At 50.9% G+C, this 19,283-nt stretch overlaps 1 protein-coding gene across 2 annotated transcripts in view; it reads left to right on the top strand.

The window, feature by feature from the left end:
• UbcE2H (ubiquitin conjugating enzyme E2H) overlaps positions 1-19,283 on the top strand; it is a 46,583-nt gene that overhangs the window by 2,931 nt on the left and 24,369 nt on the right. Inside the window, exon 3 of one of the 2 annotated variants that reach the window (XM_011153342.3) lies at positions 14,451-14,527. In XM_011153342.3, coding sequence (XP_011151644.1) covers positions 14,451-14,527 — 77 coding nt within the window. Of the gene's footprint in view, positions 1-4,566; positions 5,105-14,450; positions 14,528-19,283 lie in introns of those variants that run through there. The other variant, XM_025307809.1, reaches the window with a different exon arrangement.

Below are 19,283 nucleotides of genomic sequence, written 5' to 3'. Positions count from 1 at the left end.
AGAAATGCCTAGATGCATTAAAAGGACTTCGGAATGCGGAACGAGTGAATCTTTTTTCCGCTTGTTCCATTTTAACGCTTTTTGACGCCGCGTCTTTGAATCATTCCTTTCTATTTTTCGTTTTTTCCCCCTCCTGGCCTTCGTCCGCGTAGTTCCTGGCGCTACAAATAGAACGTTGTTTCTGGAAAGATCTCGGGTTTTCGTTCGGGTTCTCTTCTCGCTGGGGATCCTCCGAGGCGGTATCTAGACTCGCGCGGACAAAGAGAAAACGACGGAGGGGTGAGGCCAAAAGAGAGCGCGAGCAGGCAGGAGCATTAATTGAGACGTCACTTTCGTTTGTAGTTTGTGGCGAATTCGTGGCGCGCGAGCGACATAAAGTGACAGACGCCTTAGCACGTGTAAAAATAAAGCGGCGACGGCCGCGACGACGATGTCTCTATGCGCCGCGATCTCCGTTGACGCACGTACGAGAACGGATCGATATGTTTCGCAAAGTTCGTCATGCGACGCGACGACGAAAACGCGATGATTAGGCACGACAATCAGTGGCGATCAACGCGATCGGCGAGTCGATCGATGCTCCGAACGACGCGTTTTCCGGACGTTTTTCCCTCCGTCTCTGTACGAAAGCCCCCTACAATCGTGTTGGGAGTAGTGCGCTCGCGCGAACTTTACAAGGCCAGATTCATCGCACAATTAATGGAAAGTTTGATAAATTGTTGCTCGGGCGACGTGCTTTTTTAATCTCTCGCAGCGAGAGAGGAAGAAAGAGAAGGAAAGAGAGAGAGAGAGAGAGAGAGAGATTAACCGGCCGATGCGCTCGAAAGATAACACACTGACAGAGGAAGAAAGTTTAATTAACACCAATACGCGGTCGGGGCACGTAATCGACACATTTGTTGTTTGACTCCGCAGTCTCGCGATGCGTTTCCCCCCGTCACTTTGTCCGCGAAGTGAGTTGTCCGGCGCGCTCCAATTCTCGATACTTTGTCGATAGTCCGGTTCTGCTTTTTTTTTTGTTTTTATCTGTCCCTCAATACACACGCGTTGGCGAACTTTTTATACATAACGTCGACTTTGACGGCGACGGAGACGGCGATAGCGGCCGCGTTCGTAATATGTATATAGTTCTTTTACTCATCGCGATAAACGCGACGCGGGTTCGAAGGTCGCGACGGAGAGCTTCGGGGATTATTATAGCGTGGCGAGGAGCAGCCTCTTCTCGAGATACAGAGGGACGCGAATCGATACACTCCTCGGGAAGAAATACATCGTGCGTTTAATTATCGCACCGGGGTGAATTATCTCGCGCGCGCGGCGCGAGCGAGCAGGCGAGGCTAACGGCGCGATACGTTTATTACACGTCGTGGCGCGGTGCTACATCGCCGGGAGGGGGGAGGGGCACGGCGAGATATGGACATAAGGAAGAGGAAAGAGGAGATTTCATACAAAAGGCCTACAAAGGAAATACAACAGTTTACGAGCGAACGAGCTTGCGTTCGGAGTCCAAGTGGGCGAGATAAACAGCTGTCGGCTGCAAAAACGAATGCAAATCCCACGGTTGGATTATCAAGCCCATATTCATCGCGAATTGAGAATCGTGCGATCTGTTTCTCGGAATTTTTCATCCCGAATACGTGCGGCGCATATATTTCTCCTCGAAATTGCTATCGGCTTTTCCGCGGAATCGTCGCGATACGTTCCGTCTCGGCGAGGTTTAACCAACGAGTTTCAAGTTACCGCGGTCAATTGACAAAAGTGTCGACTGTGCTAAGCGTGATAAGCAATTATCGGATCGAAACACCACGTAATCTCGGACAGACCTATGTACACAGACCGAACGCTCTGCGGAGGAGACTTCGCTCTTGCGAAAACTACTTGAATAGGATGGCCTGCGCCACAGGCGACGTTCGATCTTTGTCCAGCTCTATTCTTATTGCAGTGGCAGCTAAACGAAGGTGCGTGCCTGCAATAAAAGGAGAATATAACCGGCCCCTATATCTCTCAAATTTTCAAATTCCTCTTTCTCAAACAAGAAAGCGCAGTACGCGTTCACGTGTACAAGGGCCGGTGGTTGTTCCAACTCCTTGGTAAGTAAACTGATGAGTTAAATCATATCAGTCTGTCTTCGTTTAAACTGAAGAAGAAAAACAAAGATAAACATACGATTGTATGTAATTATCAGTTAACTTGCCAAGAAGTTGGGGGACAACCGACCCTGAGTCTACATTTGCAACGCGCGTGACGTGACAAATACACGTCGCCTATCAATCGGACTCGCGCGCAACAAGCGAACACGCTGGATGTTTAAGCGATGAGAGAGAGGGGGAGAGGGGGGGGGGAGAGAGAGAGAGAGAGAGAGCAATCCCGCCGAATTCCACGTCGACGTGCGAAAGTCAAGATCTCTCGATTTCGCTCGCGAATGTTATGGCCCGCGCGCGTAAACACATGATACGCGTCGCGTCGGCTGTTTCTTGGCTCGCGCGCGGATCCTCCTCGGGCGCGAAGTGCGGGCCGTGCTGTCGTGCGAAATGCGAACGCACGAAGCGCGTCGGCGAATTATTCTCGTACGTGCGTGCTCGCGGAACTACTGCGCCTCGCGCGGAATGGAACGCTACGCGGGATACACACCGTGGTCGTGCCGTGGCCGGATCGATGTGACTGCTGCCCCGGTAGCGCCTAATTCTATGCGCCGTATTCCGGTATATATTCGTAACAGGTGGAAATATACAACGCGGCGGTTCGATAATTCAATTTGCCAGCTCGCTCTTTAGTCGGTCGCGCGAGCTGCAGCCGAGCGAGCCCGGCGAGCCGAGCTCGTTCACCCCGGCGTGTTGGGTTGCTTTCTCGAGGTTACGGCCGAATGAGATAACCGATGCGTTTCGCGACACGCGTCGCGTACTTTCCCTCCCCGTTTCACGCAGCCACGTGACGGTGCAAATTTTGCGATCGGAGAGAGATCCCTCGGACTCTCTCCGATCGCGCGCGCTCGCTCTCGTCGCTCCTCCGAAGACGCCGGCGATCTACGACGAAGACGAGAGCGGCTGCGGCGATGTTTCCGTCGCGCGAGACAGCGAAGCGAAGGAACCTCGGTGCTTTTATCTCGCGCGGCGTAGCGTGCGTGCGGCTGCTGCTGCTGCTGCTGATAAAACGTCTTTGTTTATCGCGATAACGCCGTCGAACGGCGACGAAGTCGCGCGCCGTGAAGTGCTGCTCGTCGCGGTCTATGCCGCGGAATTGATATTTGAGAGGCGGCGGTTTACATTTCGACGAGAGAGACACCCGCCGCGGTTGCGCATTATCGGCTTCACCGCTCCCGCGACGTGTTTTCGACGAGATGTTTCATATAGCTCGATTCGCCAGCTAATCGGCGGCGCGCGGCGGTTATCGATATCCGGTCGAAGACGGCGGGGAGCTCGAGCCGCCGTGAAAGCTGCGATCTTACATCGCGCGCAAATATCGCTTGCTTCTCGGCGAGAGTTGCGCAATGCAACGTCGTCGTCGTCGTCGTCGTCGTCGCGGAGGATCCCGCTCGCATGAGACGTCGTTTGTTTTCGCGACGACGCGAGACGCGCGGCCCGAGGAAATTCGCGAATCTCGTCAAAACAAATACATGCGCCGCGTGTCTCACCTCGTCTCCCTCCCCCGCCCGCCTCTCTGTCACTCTCTCTCTCTCTCTCTCTCTCTCTCTCTCTCTCTCTCTCTCTCTCTCTCTCTCTCTCTCTCTCTTTCCCTCTTTCTCTCCATATTTCTTTCTCGTCCCGTTGCCTCTCCATTTCCCTCTCGCGAGCTCTCTCGCGTGCGCCGTTTAAAAATCGAATGGATTTATCCCCGTACGAAGGAGAGTTAAAGGGCGCGTGTCGGTCTCGCGTGATCTCTCCTGTGACGTGTCTTCGCCGCGCGCGCGACTTTTCGGTTCTTTTTCTCGTCCCGCGATATCGATCGCGTTCGTGTCGGAGCGCGCACATTAATGTTGCAAGGTACCTGGACGAGCGAAACAAATTGGATGCGTTGCGTTCGTTCCGCTAGACGCGTGCGTCTGCGTGCGTGTTTGTTGTGCGCGCGCGCGCGCGTTTTCGAGTCCCTGGAAAGTCTTCGGAAGTCGCACGGCCGACGCGATGTGTCAGTCGCCGCTTGTGGCAGTGACAGTCTATTTTGAGTCGGTCCTTGCGTTCGCTTATTACGCCGATTTCCACTTGCTCGCTCGCTCGCTCGCTCGCTGCTTCTTCCGCCACCGTCGCGCGCGCGGAACTTTCGTTATCTCGCCGCGGCGACTCGCGTCGTTCGCATGCACTTCATCGCGAACGACGAGACGTCGTTTCCTCAAACGTCGTATTACATTTTGGCTGATATCGGGGGTACATTCGAACGCCGTTTTAAACGCTCGTCATACGTGCCCGCGCGCACGCCTTGCACGTTCATTATGGCGCGCCAGTACCTCGGCTTTTTTCTAGAGCCTCTTCTATTTTTTCACGGACGTTTCCCTCGTTTTGTTCAGACGATGATACACGTACACGGCGACGACGACGACGACGACGACGACGACGACGCGTGCTCTTTTTTCGTCTTGCTTCTATCGCAGGCCGACGAGCGTCGTCGTCGTCGTCGGCGCGTAAAAGTCGCGCGGCCCACTTCGTTGCTAACTCGATGAATTCGCCTACGTCGCGCTCTATACGCGCGCATGTACACGTACACGTGTACTCGGCTGAATTACAAAGTTTTGCATATAAAACCAGCGACTACAGCGACACACAGAGAGAGCATGCGTGTGCACTCTTTGTCTTCCTTCCTCGCGTCGCTCGCCAGCTGATCGACCTTACCGCGTTCCTCCCACCGCCGCCGCCGTCGTCGAGCGATATCGTGCTTCTGCGTTTTCTGCCTTTCCCTTCTTCGTTACGTCGTGGACGTCGCTTGATTCATACCGCGAATGCAAATACCGTCGGGGACCTTGCGTTTCGCCGCGTTGCTCCTCGGTGCGTAACTGCGTGGGAAGTGCGTGATCGTTCGTCCCGCTCAGACGCTCGCGGAGCGTCGCGGCTGCGTGGGCGGCGAACATTTGGGGGACGACGTCGCGAAATTTGGAGTCTCCGCTCAGGGATTTTTCGTGAGTCCTTGAACGCCCCCCTCCCTTTCATATAAGTTTTGACGTATTATCGTCACGCCGTAAACTTTGAAACTTTGAAAAATATATAACACCGTCAGTGACGTGAGAGTATTACGCTCCCAAAGAATCATCGGTGCAGAATATTTAAAATCATATCTTTTCTTTTATTTATATATTTTATAATATTAAAATTATATATACATACATATTTATTTCAAACGAGTGTCTCGATGGCAATAACTCCAAGTGTGGAGTTACCGCGGCATAACAGTGCTCGATTCCTCGGCGGATCACAAGGAAGATGTTAATTACGTGGGCGTTTTAAATACACACAAAGTTACGGGTAAAGTGGTCATTGCTCGTAACCTGAGAAAAGTGACTTCATTATCCGTTGATGAGGATCCTCGTAAAATTCCGGAGATCGCCTATTCTCGATCGCACCTCGGAGAATAAGACGCGGGCGGCACGGTCGGACGGGAGTACGGTAATTCTCTCGGACGCGCGCCGTATATCGTCGGGAGACGATTGTTGGCGATTGTCCGCGCCGCGCGAACAGGCCTTTCGAGACGACGGAAACGCGAGCCGTAAACGGAATAACTGATGGCTTTTGTTCGTAACGGTCTGCGCCCGAAGTCAAATCCTCCGCGCATGGCAGGCGGTGTCTAATTAGAGTAATTAGCCGTGCCTTGTTTAACGTCGATGAGTGTTGCGCTAGAGTGTGTTCTTGGAGCGTTTCCGTCACGGGAATGCGGCGACGACGACGACGACGACGACGACGACGACGACGACGACGGCATCGCTCATTTCGTCGTAGACGATCGCGCGACGAAATTTACGGTCCGCGCTCCTTTGCACTCGCGCGAGCGCGCAAACGTGTAATTGAGGATGCGGCTCTTTATTAGAGATAAATTTCTCGCTTTCTTCCCGCTCACCCCCGACGAAACGTTAACGCACGAGTTAGCGCGCTCTTGCAAGATTACCGCGCGTTACGCAACGGGCCGAGTTGTCATCCGAGAGTTTCGTAGTTCGCTCCCCGGCAACTCGTTTTCGTTTTCGAAGTTTCGCGCGAAGAGCTCCGAACTTTTGGTCCTTGATTTTTCGTCTCGAATCCGCCGACCTTCACACTGTGACGTCTACGCTATCGATCTCTCGATCGATTCCTCCGTCAATCTTAGAAGTAGAATGCTTTAATTGCTGAATCAAGGTTTCCAACTTTGATCGTTCAATTGCCAGATTTCGTGAATTCCTTTCATATCTCTTCGTTTACGCGTAGACTTTACATCAGCGACAATCGCATCGCCGATATAGCCTTCCGCGCGAGAGGCATTCGGAGCATGCCTTGTTCACGATCTATCAACGCGTAGCTTCACGAGACGATCCATTGCACAGTTCCCCGAGCTCACCCGAGCGTATCATTCGAAATCACTGACGGTAGGACTAGGTTATCAGAGAGCGGCGATAAATCAGATTGACGAGTATCGCGAGCAGGATCGTCGCGAGGGAGACGACTGCGGGTACCGCGTGTAACGCAATTGGCGTTGTTGCAAGCCGTTAGAGAAATTTCCTTGTGTATTCGGCTGAAATCAACTTAATCAATTACGTCGTAATTAACGAGATTCTCGACAGAGGAAGATAGGCGGATAGGGAGAGCGAGAGAGAGAACGAGAGGAAGGATCGTTAATGGCTCGCTATAATGGCTCGCGCTCGGGCGCTCTCGCTCGTGTGTGCGAAAGGGCATCGAGGATAGAACGCGCGCGTGTTTCACTGCCGCGCGTATCGGCCGGTTACACGCTGCTTTCCGCGTGTCTCACGACGCAGCGTGTCGTCGTTAATTAATAACAACGCGCGCGTCGTAAAAAATGTAAGTGTTGCGTCGCGCGCGCGTATCTGGATGCGATTCAATCGAAGGTCTCGTCATCCCGCATATGCGGCCAGATTACCTAAGCGCAACGCTCGCATCGCGTCGTCATCGTACTTTTCTCTCTCTCTCTCTCTTTCCCCGCAGAAGAGACCGAGAAATACGGAAATACCGTATCAGATATCTTCTCGCGCTGCGCGCACATGATGCTTCCTTCCTCGAATTAGACGCAAGCTCGTTCGGCCTCGTGCAATTCGCTAGTCCCTCTCTCTCTCTCTCTCTCTCTCTCTCTCTCTCTCTCTCTCTCTCTCTCTCTCTCTCTCTCTCTCTCTCTCTCTCTCTCTCTCTCCCCTCTCTTTCTCTCTCTCTCTCTCTCTCTCTCTCCTCTCTCTCTAGAACGCTTCTCTGCGTTGAGAAGAGACGGGGATTTTTCTGATCGGGTGATCAGAAAATCGGACGGAAAACAGCGTCCATGAGTGAAACACGATTATTCAGGCTTGCAGGAATTTTCCTCGCGATCGTTGACGATTTTACCGCGAAGATCCGCTTTTTGTGGACGCACTGCGGAGTCGGCGAATCGATTCATCGCCGATGCACTGTCGTCGTTATCGCCGTCGTTCTCGTCGATGGTCCCTGCGCATTCGATCGCGAAGTCTGCAGGTTCTTCGGCTTCGCTCGTTTGTCCCGCGTTTTTGCCGGACAAAGCCGCGTTACAAGACGAAGGAGGCCTCTCGTTATGCGCGTCTCGATCTCTTCGGCCGGATCGCTCTCGGTCTCCTACGAGCGACGTCGCGCGTATTTCCCGGCCGAGGCCGATGCCGATGCCGATGCCGATGCCGATGCCGAGGCAACTGAAATTCACTCGCGGAGTTAGAAAGCAGAGGGCCGCCATGAGGATTCATTTACCCGCGGGCCGATTTCTCCTACGTCGATCGTCCTCGATTGCAGCCCCATTACCTCCCTATTTTCTCGCTACGTCCATTCCGCGTTTCGTCGTCCCGACTCCTTCGAGAGAAACCTTCGCTCCCCAAGCCTACGTCTGTTCCTTCGTTATTCGGGAAGCCGAATTAATCATTCACCTGCCCACTCTCGCGGAGACTCTCAGTGCTTATTGATTTATTCATTCATCCACTAACGTAAATTCCTGTTGGACCTTGCTCTCTCTCTCATCCCGACATTTCGCCGTCGCGGAGCGCGTATCTCGGATTAGGAGATATGAGCGGGTCGATCGAGCCGGCGGCGCGGGCGCGGCGCGGCATTTGAACAAGGTATAGAAATAGATAATGGGGAACGTGGAGGAATGGGCGGGGAGGGGACGGGAAGGCGCGGTGGACGAGGCTCGCGCTCTCGCTCTCGCTGTAAACAACGAGACATCGGATGGCGCGTGGAGGGAACGTAACGGTCCTCTAGGATTGAGCAATCGCGTTTCCGTCTTTGCTCGTTCACGTAGTGCCTCAGGTATGTACGCGCTCTTGGCGCCGCCGCGCCGATGGGAGCGCGTCAAATCCACGGAGCGGTTACTACGCCGTTAGGAACACTTCCGTCCGGGCGATTTCGTCTGCCAGGCCAGGCCGGACCGGAGCGGGCGTGCCGCTCAATTGGATTAAACGTTGCGCTCATTTCGCACAATGAATTCCCCGCGAATGCCCGCCGTCCACGTCGGCGTATGCGCGCGAATTTATCCGCGAGATCGTCGCGCATCACGAGAAGCGCGACTGTGCGCCGCTTCGCGCTCCGCTCGGCGACATGGGCGATCCTGCGCGCCTCGTTGCTTTCGCTTGTGGTTTATCCGGCGACGGGACTCCTGGTACTTTGAAATCTCGCGAGGTGAATGTCCCGATCGGTGACAATTTCATTTCGCTCGAGAAATTTCCCGAATATCAGTCTACACTCGTCCCAAACGCGAGTTCTCCCGTTCTGAGTTTCATGCGTCATCGCGTGGAGGAGGAAGATTGATTAGATTAACATATCGATGAGCGAACCAAGCGCGTATTTTGCTAACCCGTCTCGGCACATCGTCCGTTTTCGGCGTATCTTCCGTTTTGTAACTTTCTGTTTCGTGCGCGAAACGAACACCCGCTCGGCATTTTCGCGACGTTGCACAGTGGGACGTTTGTACCAAAAAGTTGGCCAAAATTATGTTTTGACGAATCTCGGTTTAAAACGTGCTACTAATTATATATGTCATCATTATAACGTCATCGTTATAACGATTTCGTATAAGTTTTTCCTGAAATAAAGTGCAAATATATATGTAAAAATATTTTAATAATTAAGAAAGCATAATATTGCACATCAATAAGTATTCAACTAGACAAACTCCAAATTTCTTCATCTAATGGGTGTATTCCATCCTCAGAATCAACATCATTTTCATCTATTGAAATACTTCCTCTTCTTGGTGTGGAGTCAGTGAGAAGAAGCATGTTCAATGTTTCCGTTAAAAATGGTTTAGATTTCTTTCTTAGTACGGGTCTCATATTTATTAGTAACGGGTCAGAACTTGGTAGAAGTCTGTTGATTATGTCCATACTACAAAAGGAAACAAAAAAAGAAAACAAAAAGAAATAAAAGGAAACTTCATGTCTAAATAACCTTTGGGCAAAACCTAGTTTACGTTTAGAGAAACAAAAGTAATCACTAAAACTACATCCGTGGTTTTCCGCGGCTAATTCTTTTTGTTATTTCATTCGGAGAGATTACTCTTTCATTTCATCCAAGAAACGTAACAGGGATACACCCTGAAGTATCAAGCTAAATCCCTTCGAGTTTGACATCAAGAACGCAAAAAGATACATTTTTGAAAATCGTATAACTACGTGAATAACAATTCAATTGCAATAAATATAGTCTAAAACGTTTCTTCATACCTTCGTCGAAACAATCCATAACGAAAAATTTCGCGCTGCCACTTCTAAGAATCTTACAATTCTGATCGAAGATCGTATGTTATAAAGCGCTGAGAATTGATGCGTGCAATACGAATAATGTCCAAATTCTGACTAAACAAACCACTTCATGTTATCGCGGATGAACAAAAGCATAGCGGCCCATTATTCCGCAGATATTCAACTAGAACAGTCTAGGACAATCATTCATGTAGAGCAGGAATGATTTTAAGAAAATTGACTTCTGGCCAGCTTTCGGGTCAAACGTCCCACTGTGCGTCGACTAGCCAGCTTGTTCGCTCGAACAACGGGTCAGCTGAGGTCTCTCTCTCTCTCTCTCTCTCTCGCGCGCGCGCGCGCGCGCGGCTCCTTTGAATTCTTAATTTCGTAACCTTTTCCTCGTAATTTCCCCCTTTGTATTTAATTCCCTCTCGTCCGTTTTCATATCTAGTTGGACGGCGCGCGTTGAAATATGGAGACGATATGTTCTCTAATAACGCGCTGGATGCACGTCTGTCAGTGGCACATGCCGTCGCTCCGTAACAGGATGCCTGCACCGTCGCGCTAATTCAGCCGTGTATATTAGAGCACATGAATAGAGATGATCGTTTGATGAGACACATACGCGAGATTATATCTACATTATTCTATGATAATGGGAGTAGCGGGGAAAGGCCGTTGATTGCGGATTCCAGCCGGGGAAAAGTACGACTTTCAGCGCGCCGCCGCGGTGTCTCTTCCCCTCTTTCTTCCTCCCTCCCTCCTTCTCTCTCTCTCTCTCTCTCTCTCTCTCTCTCTCTCTCTCTCTCTCTCTCTCGTTTTCTCTCTCGGTCACTTTATGACGGTGTACGACTTAACGTACGAGGCAATGTTCGTGTGTCCGGCATAACGAGAAATTGAACGATCGAATCGGAACGTTAGCGCAGCCAGTGGTTCGCCGCGATTTCCTTCCGCCTCGTCGTCGTCTGCGCGTCTTCCGTTATGCTTTCTACAAGAACACGTCTCCGGTCTTTTAACCGTTCGCTATTCGAAAGAGGAAAAGAAAGCTCCCGAGGCTCGAGGTTGCAACCTCACCGCAGTGCCAGTTCTATTTTGCTCCACATTTCCGCGTCTCATTCACGGTCCTTAACGCGGCCCTTAATGGCATTTTTGAAAATGCGGACAGAGCTCGCTTGCAAGAACCGTGAGAGGTAGGCGAAACTTTGAAGTTTCGTTGCGCGTAACCGGCCGCGGTTCAAAGTTCACCCGAAAGCCACTACTGCTCTTCATCAAGTTCACTCATTACCTCCCTGGTATCTTATCGTAAGAGCGCGTCTCTCCTAACATCACTCGCGATCGAATAAACAAGACTGTCGCCGGCGACAGTCTGTGTACAGGCGACGCGATAGTTATCAGCATTATAACACGACGCCGGGAATTTATATGCCAGCTTCCTGGAGAGCGTTCCGGATGAGATCCAGAGGGTGGCGGGGCAGGGGGGAGGGGAGGACGATCGCGTTCTAATCAATGGCGCGCGTGCGACGACGAAGGCGCGCCGCTATCGCGTCGTGTCGCGTCGCCATGGGGAAACGATTAAGAGAGGCTCGCGCGTGCAAGCGGCCCGAGACCCACGTGCGATTCCACGTTTATTTCCTACGTGCATCCGTCCATTGTTCCATCCGTCGCGGTATGTGTGTGTGTGTGTGTGTGTGCGTCGCGCGTGTGTGTATTTACTACGCGCGCTTTGAGAAACGCGCGCCGCGAAATCGGTACACGCGATTCTCCGGGTAACAATGAGAGACTCTCGAGAAGCCACCTGCCTCTCTCAGGTGAGAGTCGGGGGCATAACGCGCTCGTCGAAGCCGCCTCGCGATGTAACTGAACGCAACTCACCTTCGTTCTCTGGCGGCTGGCGAACGTCAAGAGAGCTGCGTTTACCGCTACGTAAGTCTGGACTCGCACTGTCCGTCTGAACGACGGCAGACAGGGATCCGTTAATTCTCCGTCGAATGAGAATAGTCAAGGTATGACATAAGTTACTGTGAATATCGCAAAAGCATGCCGGATAAAGTCCGGATTCACATCTGTGTAGATAATGGCAGATGAGAATCCGTCGATCCTCTATTGTTTTTTCTTTTTTTTTTTTTTTTTTTCTTTTAAAAGGATCGGTTATTAAGTTTTTAAAGAGGAATGTGACTATGAGAACACTTCAGAAGCATTGAGGAGTTCTGACGGAGAATTGACGAAGTCCTGTTTGCGGTCGTTTACGTGAATCCAGCTTAACATGCGTTGCGCCACGCGATTTTTCTTCTTGTTAATCGCATAATCGCAGGTGTGCGATCCCATATTGAAAAGTGTCCTCTTGATATCGGCGACGTTCAGTGCTTAGTTTCCGGATAATCATTTTTGTTTTTGTTTCCTCTTTTTCTTTTTTTCTTTATTTCGTACGCCCGTGGTCGTCGTGTGTGTTAAAAGGTTATGTTTTCGCGGTATCTCCGATATGTAAAATAGTTTTAAGGGAATCGGACCGAAGGGAGGAGAAGGGTGCGGGTGGGGAAAAGAGAGTACTCTGTTTTTGTTCTCTATATTGATAAAATATTATTCGAGGTGGAGTTTCCTGCCGGGATTTTATTTTTGACCTTCTCCATTTTGCCACGCGGTGCGAATTTTTACAACGAAAAATATTCCGCAGTTGATGAACGCAGTGAACACAGCCAGAAATTAATGTCTTTACTATTGATGCTTTCATGGAACTTTAGGTTTAAATATTTCAGCGGGATATTTTAGTCTTTCTTTTTTTTTATTCCACAGGCGACATGCCTCACACGCGCGTCGATCAAATTCAGCGAAGGAATATTAATGGTATTTTTGTGTTTCAAGCGACAGCAAAAAAAATAATATGTTGTTACGCTGTCGAGTCCTCGACAGACAGTTGAATAATTTAATTGAAACGACTTTTTTTATTGTTGCGATATGCAGATTTCCCGTGATAAAGGTACAAGTCATAAATTATAACGCGGCTTACAGGTCGCTCGCGCGCGAAACGCGCGAAGCACGACGAATGTGGGACGGAGGGGCAGCGGAAGAGGAAAGGGTGAGCTGACGATACTTGTGTAGCACTTATCGAGTTGACGAATACTCGAGGCGAGATACTCGCGCGAATGTGATCCTCGCTCTAATCCCGCGGCGGAAAAATTGCCCGCTCGTGTCCCTCGCGCTTTTGCGCCTTCAAAGAGCGTCGTCGACCGGCCATCGCTCGTTTGTCGGAGGTTTCACGCCAAGTGAAATCCGCTTTTATGATTCACCCCGCCACGACCGGCGCTCGCTGGAAAATCCCGCAGCGCCCGCTCGCGTTTTCATACACGTGCAACGCGGACGCGCTCGTGCGCTCCCGTTACGCTACGCGTACCGGGCCTTCCGAGGAAAAACGGTAATTCACCTTCCGCCGAACGTGCCGTTTAGATAAGCACTTTCTAACGCACGCATCGAAAGTTCTGCTCCTACACGAGCGATAAGCCGAGCTAGCGACTGCGTAGCATGTTGCCATTGGTGGTGGGTGTGTGTGCGTGCGTGTGTGTGTGTGTGCGTGCGTGCGTGTGTGTGTGTGTGTATGTATGTATGCGTGTATGTATGTGTATGTGTGTATGCAAGAATTACTGCAATCTCTGTCCTTTTTAAACGCGTGCTGTATTCATACTCGATACAAGAGAATCTTAAACACGTGCGCAACTATGCATAGTAAAACGAAGCTGAAATACTTCCTCTCGTAGGTTATCCCGACCAAGCCCGTATGGGTCGCTGTAATCCGTGTTGCTTCCTCGCTCTCTTCGTTTCCGATAACGTGTTTTTCTTTTTTTGTTTCATTTGCACAGATGTACGGTTCTTCCGTTGAAATTCGCTGGAACTTTGTACGACCGGCGAGACTAGTTCACGATGAGAAAGGTGCTCCTCCGCGGACTCAGCTTTCAAATCGTTACTCGCAAATTCCCAAATTATTATTGTTATTGAATAATCAGGAAACAATGTATAGTTATTTAAAGTGCATCGCCGCTCGTAAGGTACGAAGAGAAATGCTACACTTATCATGAGGTTTTATACTTCACATACACTTTTATACTTTTGTTTACAATCGTGTGGACAAAAAGAGGATGAATCAGCACGGAAAAGGACAGAGTTTGAACCGGGTGGTTTATTGACTCGACGCAAGTCCGATCTCACATCCTCTTCACGCGAAGTTGCTTTTATTGCATAAAAAGAGAGAAAGAGCGAGAGCGAGGGAGAAAGAGATGATACGGTTTCGCTTTGTCACTCGAGCGTTCGCGCATTGTACCGGTTAGATGGCCGCGCTGTAACGGTCGGCCTGGCACAGTTTTACATCTTCTCTTACTTCCATTTCAATTTTCCAAGCGCATCGTTACGCTGATTACCGTGCCGTTTGTCGTCGACGGCAGACAAGCCGTGATTTGTCACTCTCTTTCTCTTCTTCTCCCCCTCCCTCTCTCTCTCTCTCTCACTCACTCTCTGCCCTCCTGCCTCTTTCGTCGCGAACGCGCAACTGCGCGAGACGACGTAACGGGAGAGAAAAAGAGAACGATTTTCCTTGACTTCCCCGCACAAACAGTATAGAAAGCAAACACGAGGTGACAATCTTAGGAGGGCTAAATGAATTCTCCGTTAAGTTCTACGGTCCACGAGGGAGTAAGTACCACTTCTTGTTCTTACGTATTTTTAAGCGAGACACTCGCGCGCACGGTGCAACGTGGAATCGTACGAACGCCCGCGGAAATGAACTCGCGGTTTATTTCGACACGACGATCGACGACACCACGCGCGCGGCGTTCCACATTGCACCGCGCGAATTACGTTCGCGATAAGTTAAGCTAAGCGAAGCGGAGCTAAACGGCGAAGCTAAACAGCGAAGCTAAACAGCGCAGCTAAATGACGAAGTTACCGAAGCCCCGGGGTAGCCGGCTCGCGATCGTTATGCCGCTCTCGCGATTATACGACGACCTAATTGGACCACCGTGAGGTTCTCGCCGCTCCTGCTGAATTCCGCGCTCCTGCTCGCTTCGCGTAGCGTCCTGAGCGTATGTTTAACGTATTCAAACGGGGAGAACCGATAGCGGCCGCCTTGGCGCGATTACGGCTAATGATTTTTATCGCCACAATTTTACCTGGCATTGACGAGCGCGCAGGTTAATCTAACGCTCGGTACTGGTCGGCCTTCGGTCTGTGTCACGCTCAATTTCATAGTTTCTCGCGTGCCGCCTTGGGCTACTATTATTATCAGGCCGGAATTAACGCGCTCGCTCGCTCGAAAGGAGACACACAACGCGCTTCGATGGCTATCTCGATGTCACAGATCCGACACGTGTGTGTCGGCGGCGGACCTCACCACGCACTCCGCTAATGCAGCGCGGTAAAAACCAGAGACACATGACTCGAGCCTAAGTCGAGTACCCTTTTTTGCTTTCACTTGCTAAGCGGTGCGCACCGACGCGGTGTATCGCGTGGCAGAAACATGAAAACATTTCCGCCACTTTCTTACTCTCTCGACGCTGAGACATGGAATACGCGGTGATCGAGGATAGCCGTAATGAGCGTCGTCGCGGCTACGTCCGAGATACGTTTCACTCCGCGTCACTTCAAGGTCCGCGCGCATCTCTCGGGAAACCGGAAGCGCTTGTGCAATCTCGTGCTTGCGATTTTCTTGACTCGCCGGACGCACGCGCGCACGGTGTGTCGACGACAGAGAAGTCTCGCGAAAGAAAGTTCTCTTGATTAATTCCGCCGCTGACGAAAGAGACGCGCTCTATCGCTCCGCTCAGGAGGCTTTTTCAAGCGGATCGTGTCGAAAATACGCCTCGTGAATGCGAGAGCGATACGTGCGTGTGCGCGCGCGCGCGTGTGTGTATGTGTGTTTATCCGTTTGACGAAGACAACGAAGCGCAAACAGGCTGCAAATCGCTCCGCGGATGAAGACGGATTGAGCACGGATATTATCTCGGAGGATGCACGGAGGAGATTTTTGATGAAAGATACGTTAACTGGTGTTCTGTATTCGCGCACTATAAGTGGAACATATTCATGCCGAGTCGCAAATTTGCATATTACGATCAATCAATTAAAGTAATTTGTTTAGGCATCTTCTTAACTTTAAAGTATGAAAAGTCATTTTATTTATGCGATTTATGCATAAAGTCGTAATCATGTAGTATTCAAGGATACACTTATAACGAGGTGTAAATATATGCACTACGGCGATTAATTAGCAGTTTTAGTATATCTTTTTAACTTGGCAGCATGGAAATTTATACCACGCGTGAAATAGTCTCTCCTCTGCTACCTTCAAACGTTTCGCACGGCATATTTCAGCCGAGCAAGCTCGGTATGGCATTTTCTCAGGCTACCTTGAATCCTCTCGCCACCTTCCGCACGCGGAAGGATGCTGCGCGTGCGGAAATTTCAATCTTCGAGAGTGCCGAGAGCAAGAAGCGCCGCGGGATTCTTGCCGCGAGAGATCCGCGAGTCGGGGACACGCAGAAGCGACGCGGTGCAATTAATCCCGCAACAATTGAGCGGAACAATTAATTCCCCGAGCCGCGGTCGTTTCCGCGGTATGTCCGATCACGGCCCGCCGCGCGGAACGCGCGTCGCGAGCTCGCGCGAGCGCCGCGAACGGGACCGACGAGACTCGCGATCTCGTCTATTTGCGCGCTCGCTTTCGCGCGGGTTGCAATGAAATTCTGCAATTGCGTAATGAATTTCGCTTTTCCGCGGGGATGTGGGTGGGAGAGAGAGAGAGGGGGGGGGCGGGGGTAGAGCGGCGGCGAGTCGTCCGAAGACGAAAGTTTCTTGACCCGACCGCGGGCCGTCGGTCGACCGCGAGCAGAGCCGGCCAGTTGGAATCGCGCAACCATCTTCGTAATGTTTCGAATTAGATCGCCTTTCAGATAGATCCTTTGAAACGGCGCAGCTGCACTCGCGGGTGTAACTTCATTTGCTTGCTTGGGACCGGCCCCTGGACCTCTCACGGCTCTTTAGCCCGCGCGAGATAGACTGCTGCACACTTGCGGTGGGGCATTCCTCGCGCCGTGTAATCTCCGTCCGGATTGCCCGAGTAAATTGTAGAAACGTGATATTCGAGGTAATCGGATCCGGCGCGATTCGCGTTACATATCGGTAAAGTTCCTAAGGAACTGCGCAGGGGGGACGTCGACAATCAAAATCGGAGGAATCGTGACACAAGGTCACGCGTCGCTCCGCGACATTAAGCTCTCTCGGGGTTTCATTCGCGTTGAATTAAAGTCATATTTGATCGCCGAAGCGCGCACGAAGGAACACGAAGATAAAAATACGCCAGATATATTCTCTTCGGATTTACTTTGACCTTTTCTTTTATTCGCGTGCGAGAACGCGATTTGTATCTTCGCCGGAGAGACGAGACGTAACATGCGCAAATCTTTTTCGGACCGACGAGCTTGACAATTTTCGTCCGTGCGCACAGCGATCGACTTTCGAATGACAAGATTTGCGATCGATCATTGCGAAGCTTACTTAGCAATTCGATACGATCGGCTGGCCGGTGATAATACGGATTATTATCCGATTATTTTGTCTCCCGCGATCGATCGACGCTCGCTATTGCATAACGCGGGTTGAACTTTTCTCTCTCTCTCTCTCTCTCTCTCGTTCTCCTTCTCTCTTCCTCTTTTTTTTTTTATATACACGCGTACGGCTTCGCCCGTCCGGTCACCCTTCGCTCGTCTGGCCATCCTTCGCTCGCCGTCGACGGGTTAGCATCATCGAACCACCCCCGGAACGATGTAAATCAGATCATGTTTCAGATAACCCCCGGCGTTCGATGCAGCTGCGCTCGCGAGTTCGTTTACACGCGTTCATTTCCCAGTTGCGAGACTGGTAAAACGCATTTATCCGCGGAATATTGTCGAACGCACGAAACTTTTTAATTGCGAGGAAAAGAGAGAGAGAAAACACAACACACGTGGGCCCCGCCTTCCTCTCTGTCCGTCTCGCCGCTGAAAAACCTCCTTTTGCGAGTGATGATTGAATCATACTTTGTCGTTAGAGTCGGGATTGTACGAAATTGCGAGCGAAGTCGTGCGAGTTTTCGCGAAGAGGAACGCGCTTGGGGATTCACGCTGATTTTCCGCCGACACATTCGGCATATATGTTGTATATCTCATAAGCGCGATATACAAATTAAATTCCATATAATCGGGGTATACATTGTAATTTGGATACATATTCGTTTCGTAATTCGCTTCGTGACTTTCCGCGCGCACGCGGAACTGTCGGCTAATTGTCGGCGATATATTCCAGGCAAAATTGCCCTTCCTCATTGACTCTGCAAATTCCGTCGAACTAGAAGGAACTTGATTCTTCGATGGGGAGTCTCGAGGTATAACCATTGTACATTGTGCCTTTTGACATAGCTATACATAGTTACGTCGCCTTATCGCCGGTACAAAATCTCCCAAGCGCGCACTTCTCGTTGCGAACAATCCCACGATCTCGTTCGCGGTCTCGTAATTTCGAAGCTAACGACGATTCAATCACAAAGAAGTACGTTTTTATCTTTTCAGAATTTTGTTAAAATTTCGTAGTTTCTCGTTTCGAGAGGCAATGTACGACTAGCTGTTATTTCCGGTTTTACTTCTTTCTCACATTTTTCAGACATCTAAACTCTAAAAAGAAGTTTCCAACGTCGGGGTAAAAATGATAACGTAGCGTCGAAGTGGATCGATAGTCTGCGCATGATGTAAGATCTCGTGGTTCTCCATTGATTATTCGAGCTCAAGAGTATTCACAGGATAAATGTAGAATGGAAAATGTCGACTCGGGTAATTATCAAGCCCGGAACGAGTCGCTTCGGTGGACCATGGCGCACAGACGTGACTTAAATCCCGCGGTGAGATGCCGGCGGATATTCGCGTTGCTCGCGAGCGTTGAAAATGGATTTGTCGAACGCGAATCTCGGATTCGGGACGTCGACGGTGAACAAAGACTTTCCTCTCTCTCTCTCTCTCTCTCTCTCTCTCTCATCCTCTCGCGCGCGCGCCTTCACCCTCTCTACACGGAAGTTTCCCCGATTGCATCGTCGGTCGAAGTGCGGCGCAAGCCGCACGAAAAGCAATTCACCGAAAGCCGCGAAAGCGCGCGCCAGCGCCGAGCTTACCTCGCGTTTTCCCTCGTCGAGCAAGAAGCGAGGCTCTCAGCGAGCGCGAATATTTTAATTTAACGTCGACAGCGCGTTATCGATAGGGAGGGCGAGAAAGAAATGCTCGTACTCGGCTCGTACTCGGCGAGAGATGCGGCGGAAAAGCGTATCGACTGTGATTCTGATGCCGATGATGCTGTCGGCGGGGCGGCCGCGCCGACTAGACGTGAACGTCAGCTTCGGCCGGGAAAAGCGCCAACTTCCATTAAACGC

Source organism: Harpegnathos saltator, unplaced genomic scaffold (genome assembly GCF_003227715.2).
Source record: "Harpegnathos saltator strain DR-91 unplaced genomic scaffold, Hsal_v8.6 scaffold96, whole genome shotgun sequence".
NCBI classification, from domain to species: domain Eukaryota; kingdom Metazoa; phylum Arthropoda; class Insecta; order Hymenoptera; family Formicidae; genus Harpegnathos; species Harpegnathos saltator.
Note: the sequence above shows the minus strand (reverse complement) of the source record. Positions and strands in the feature narration are given on the sequence as shown.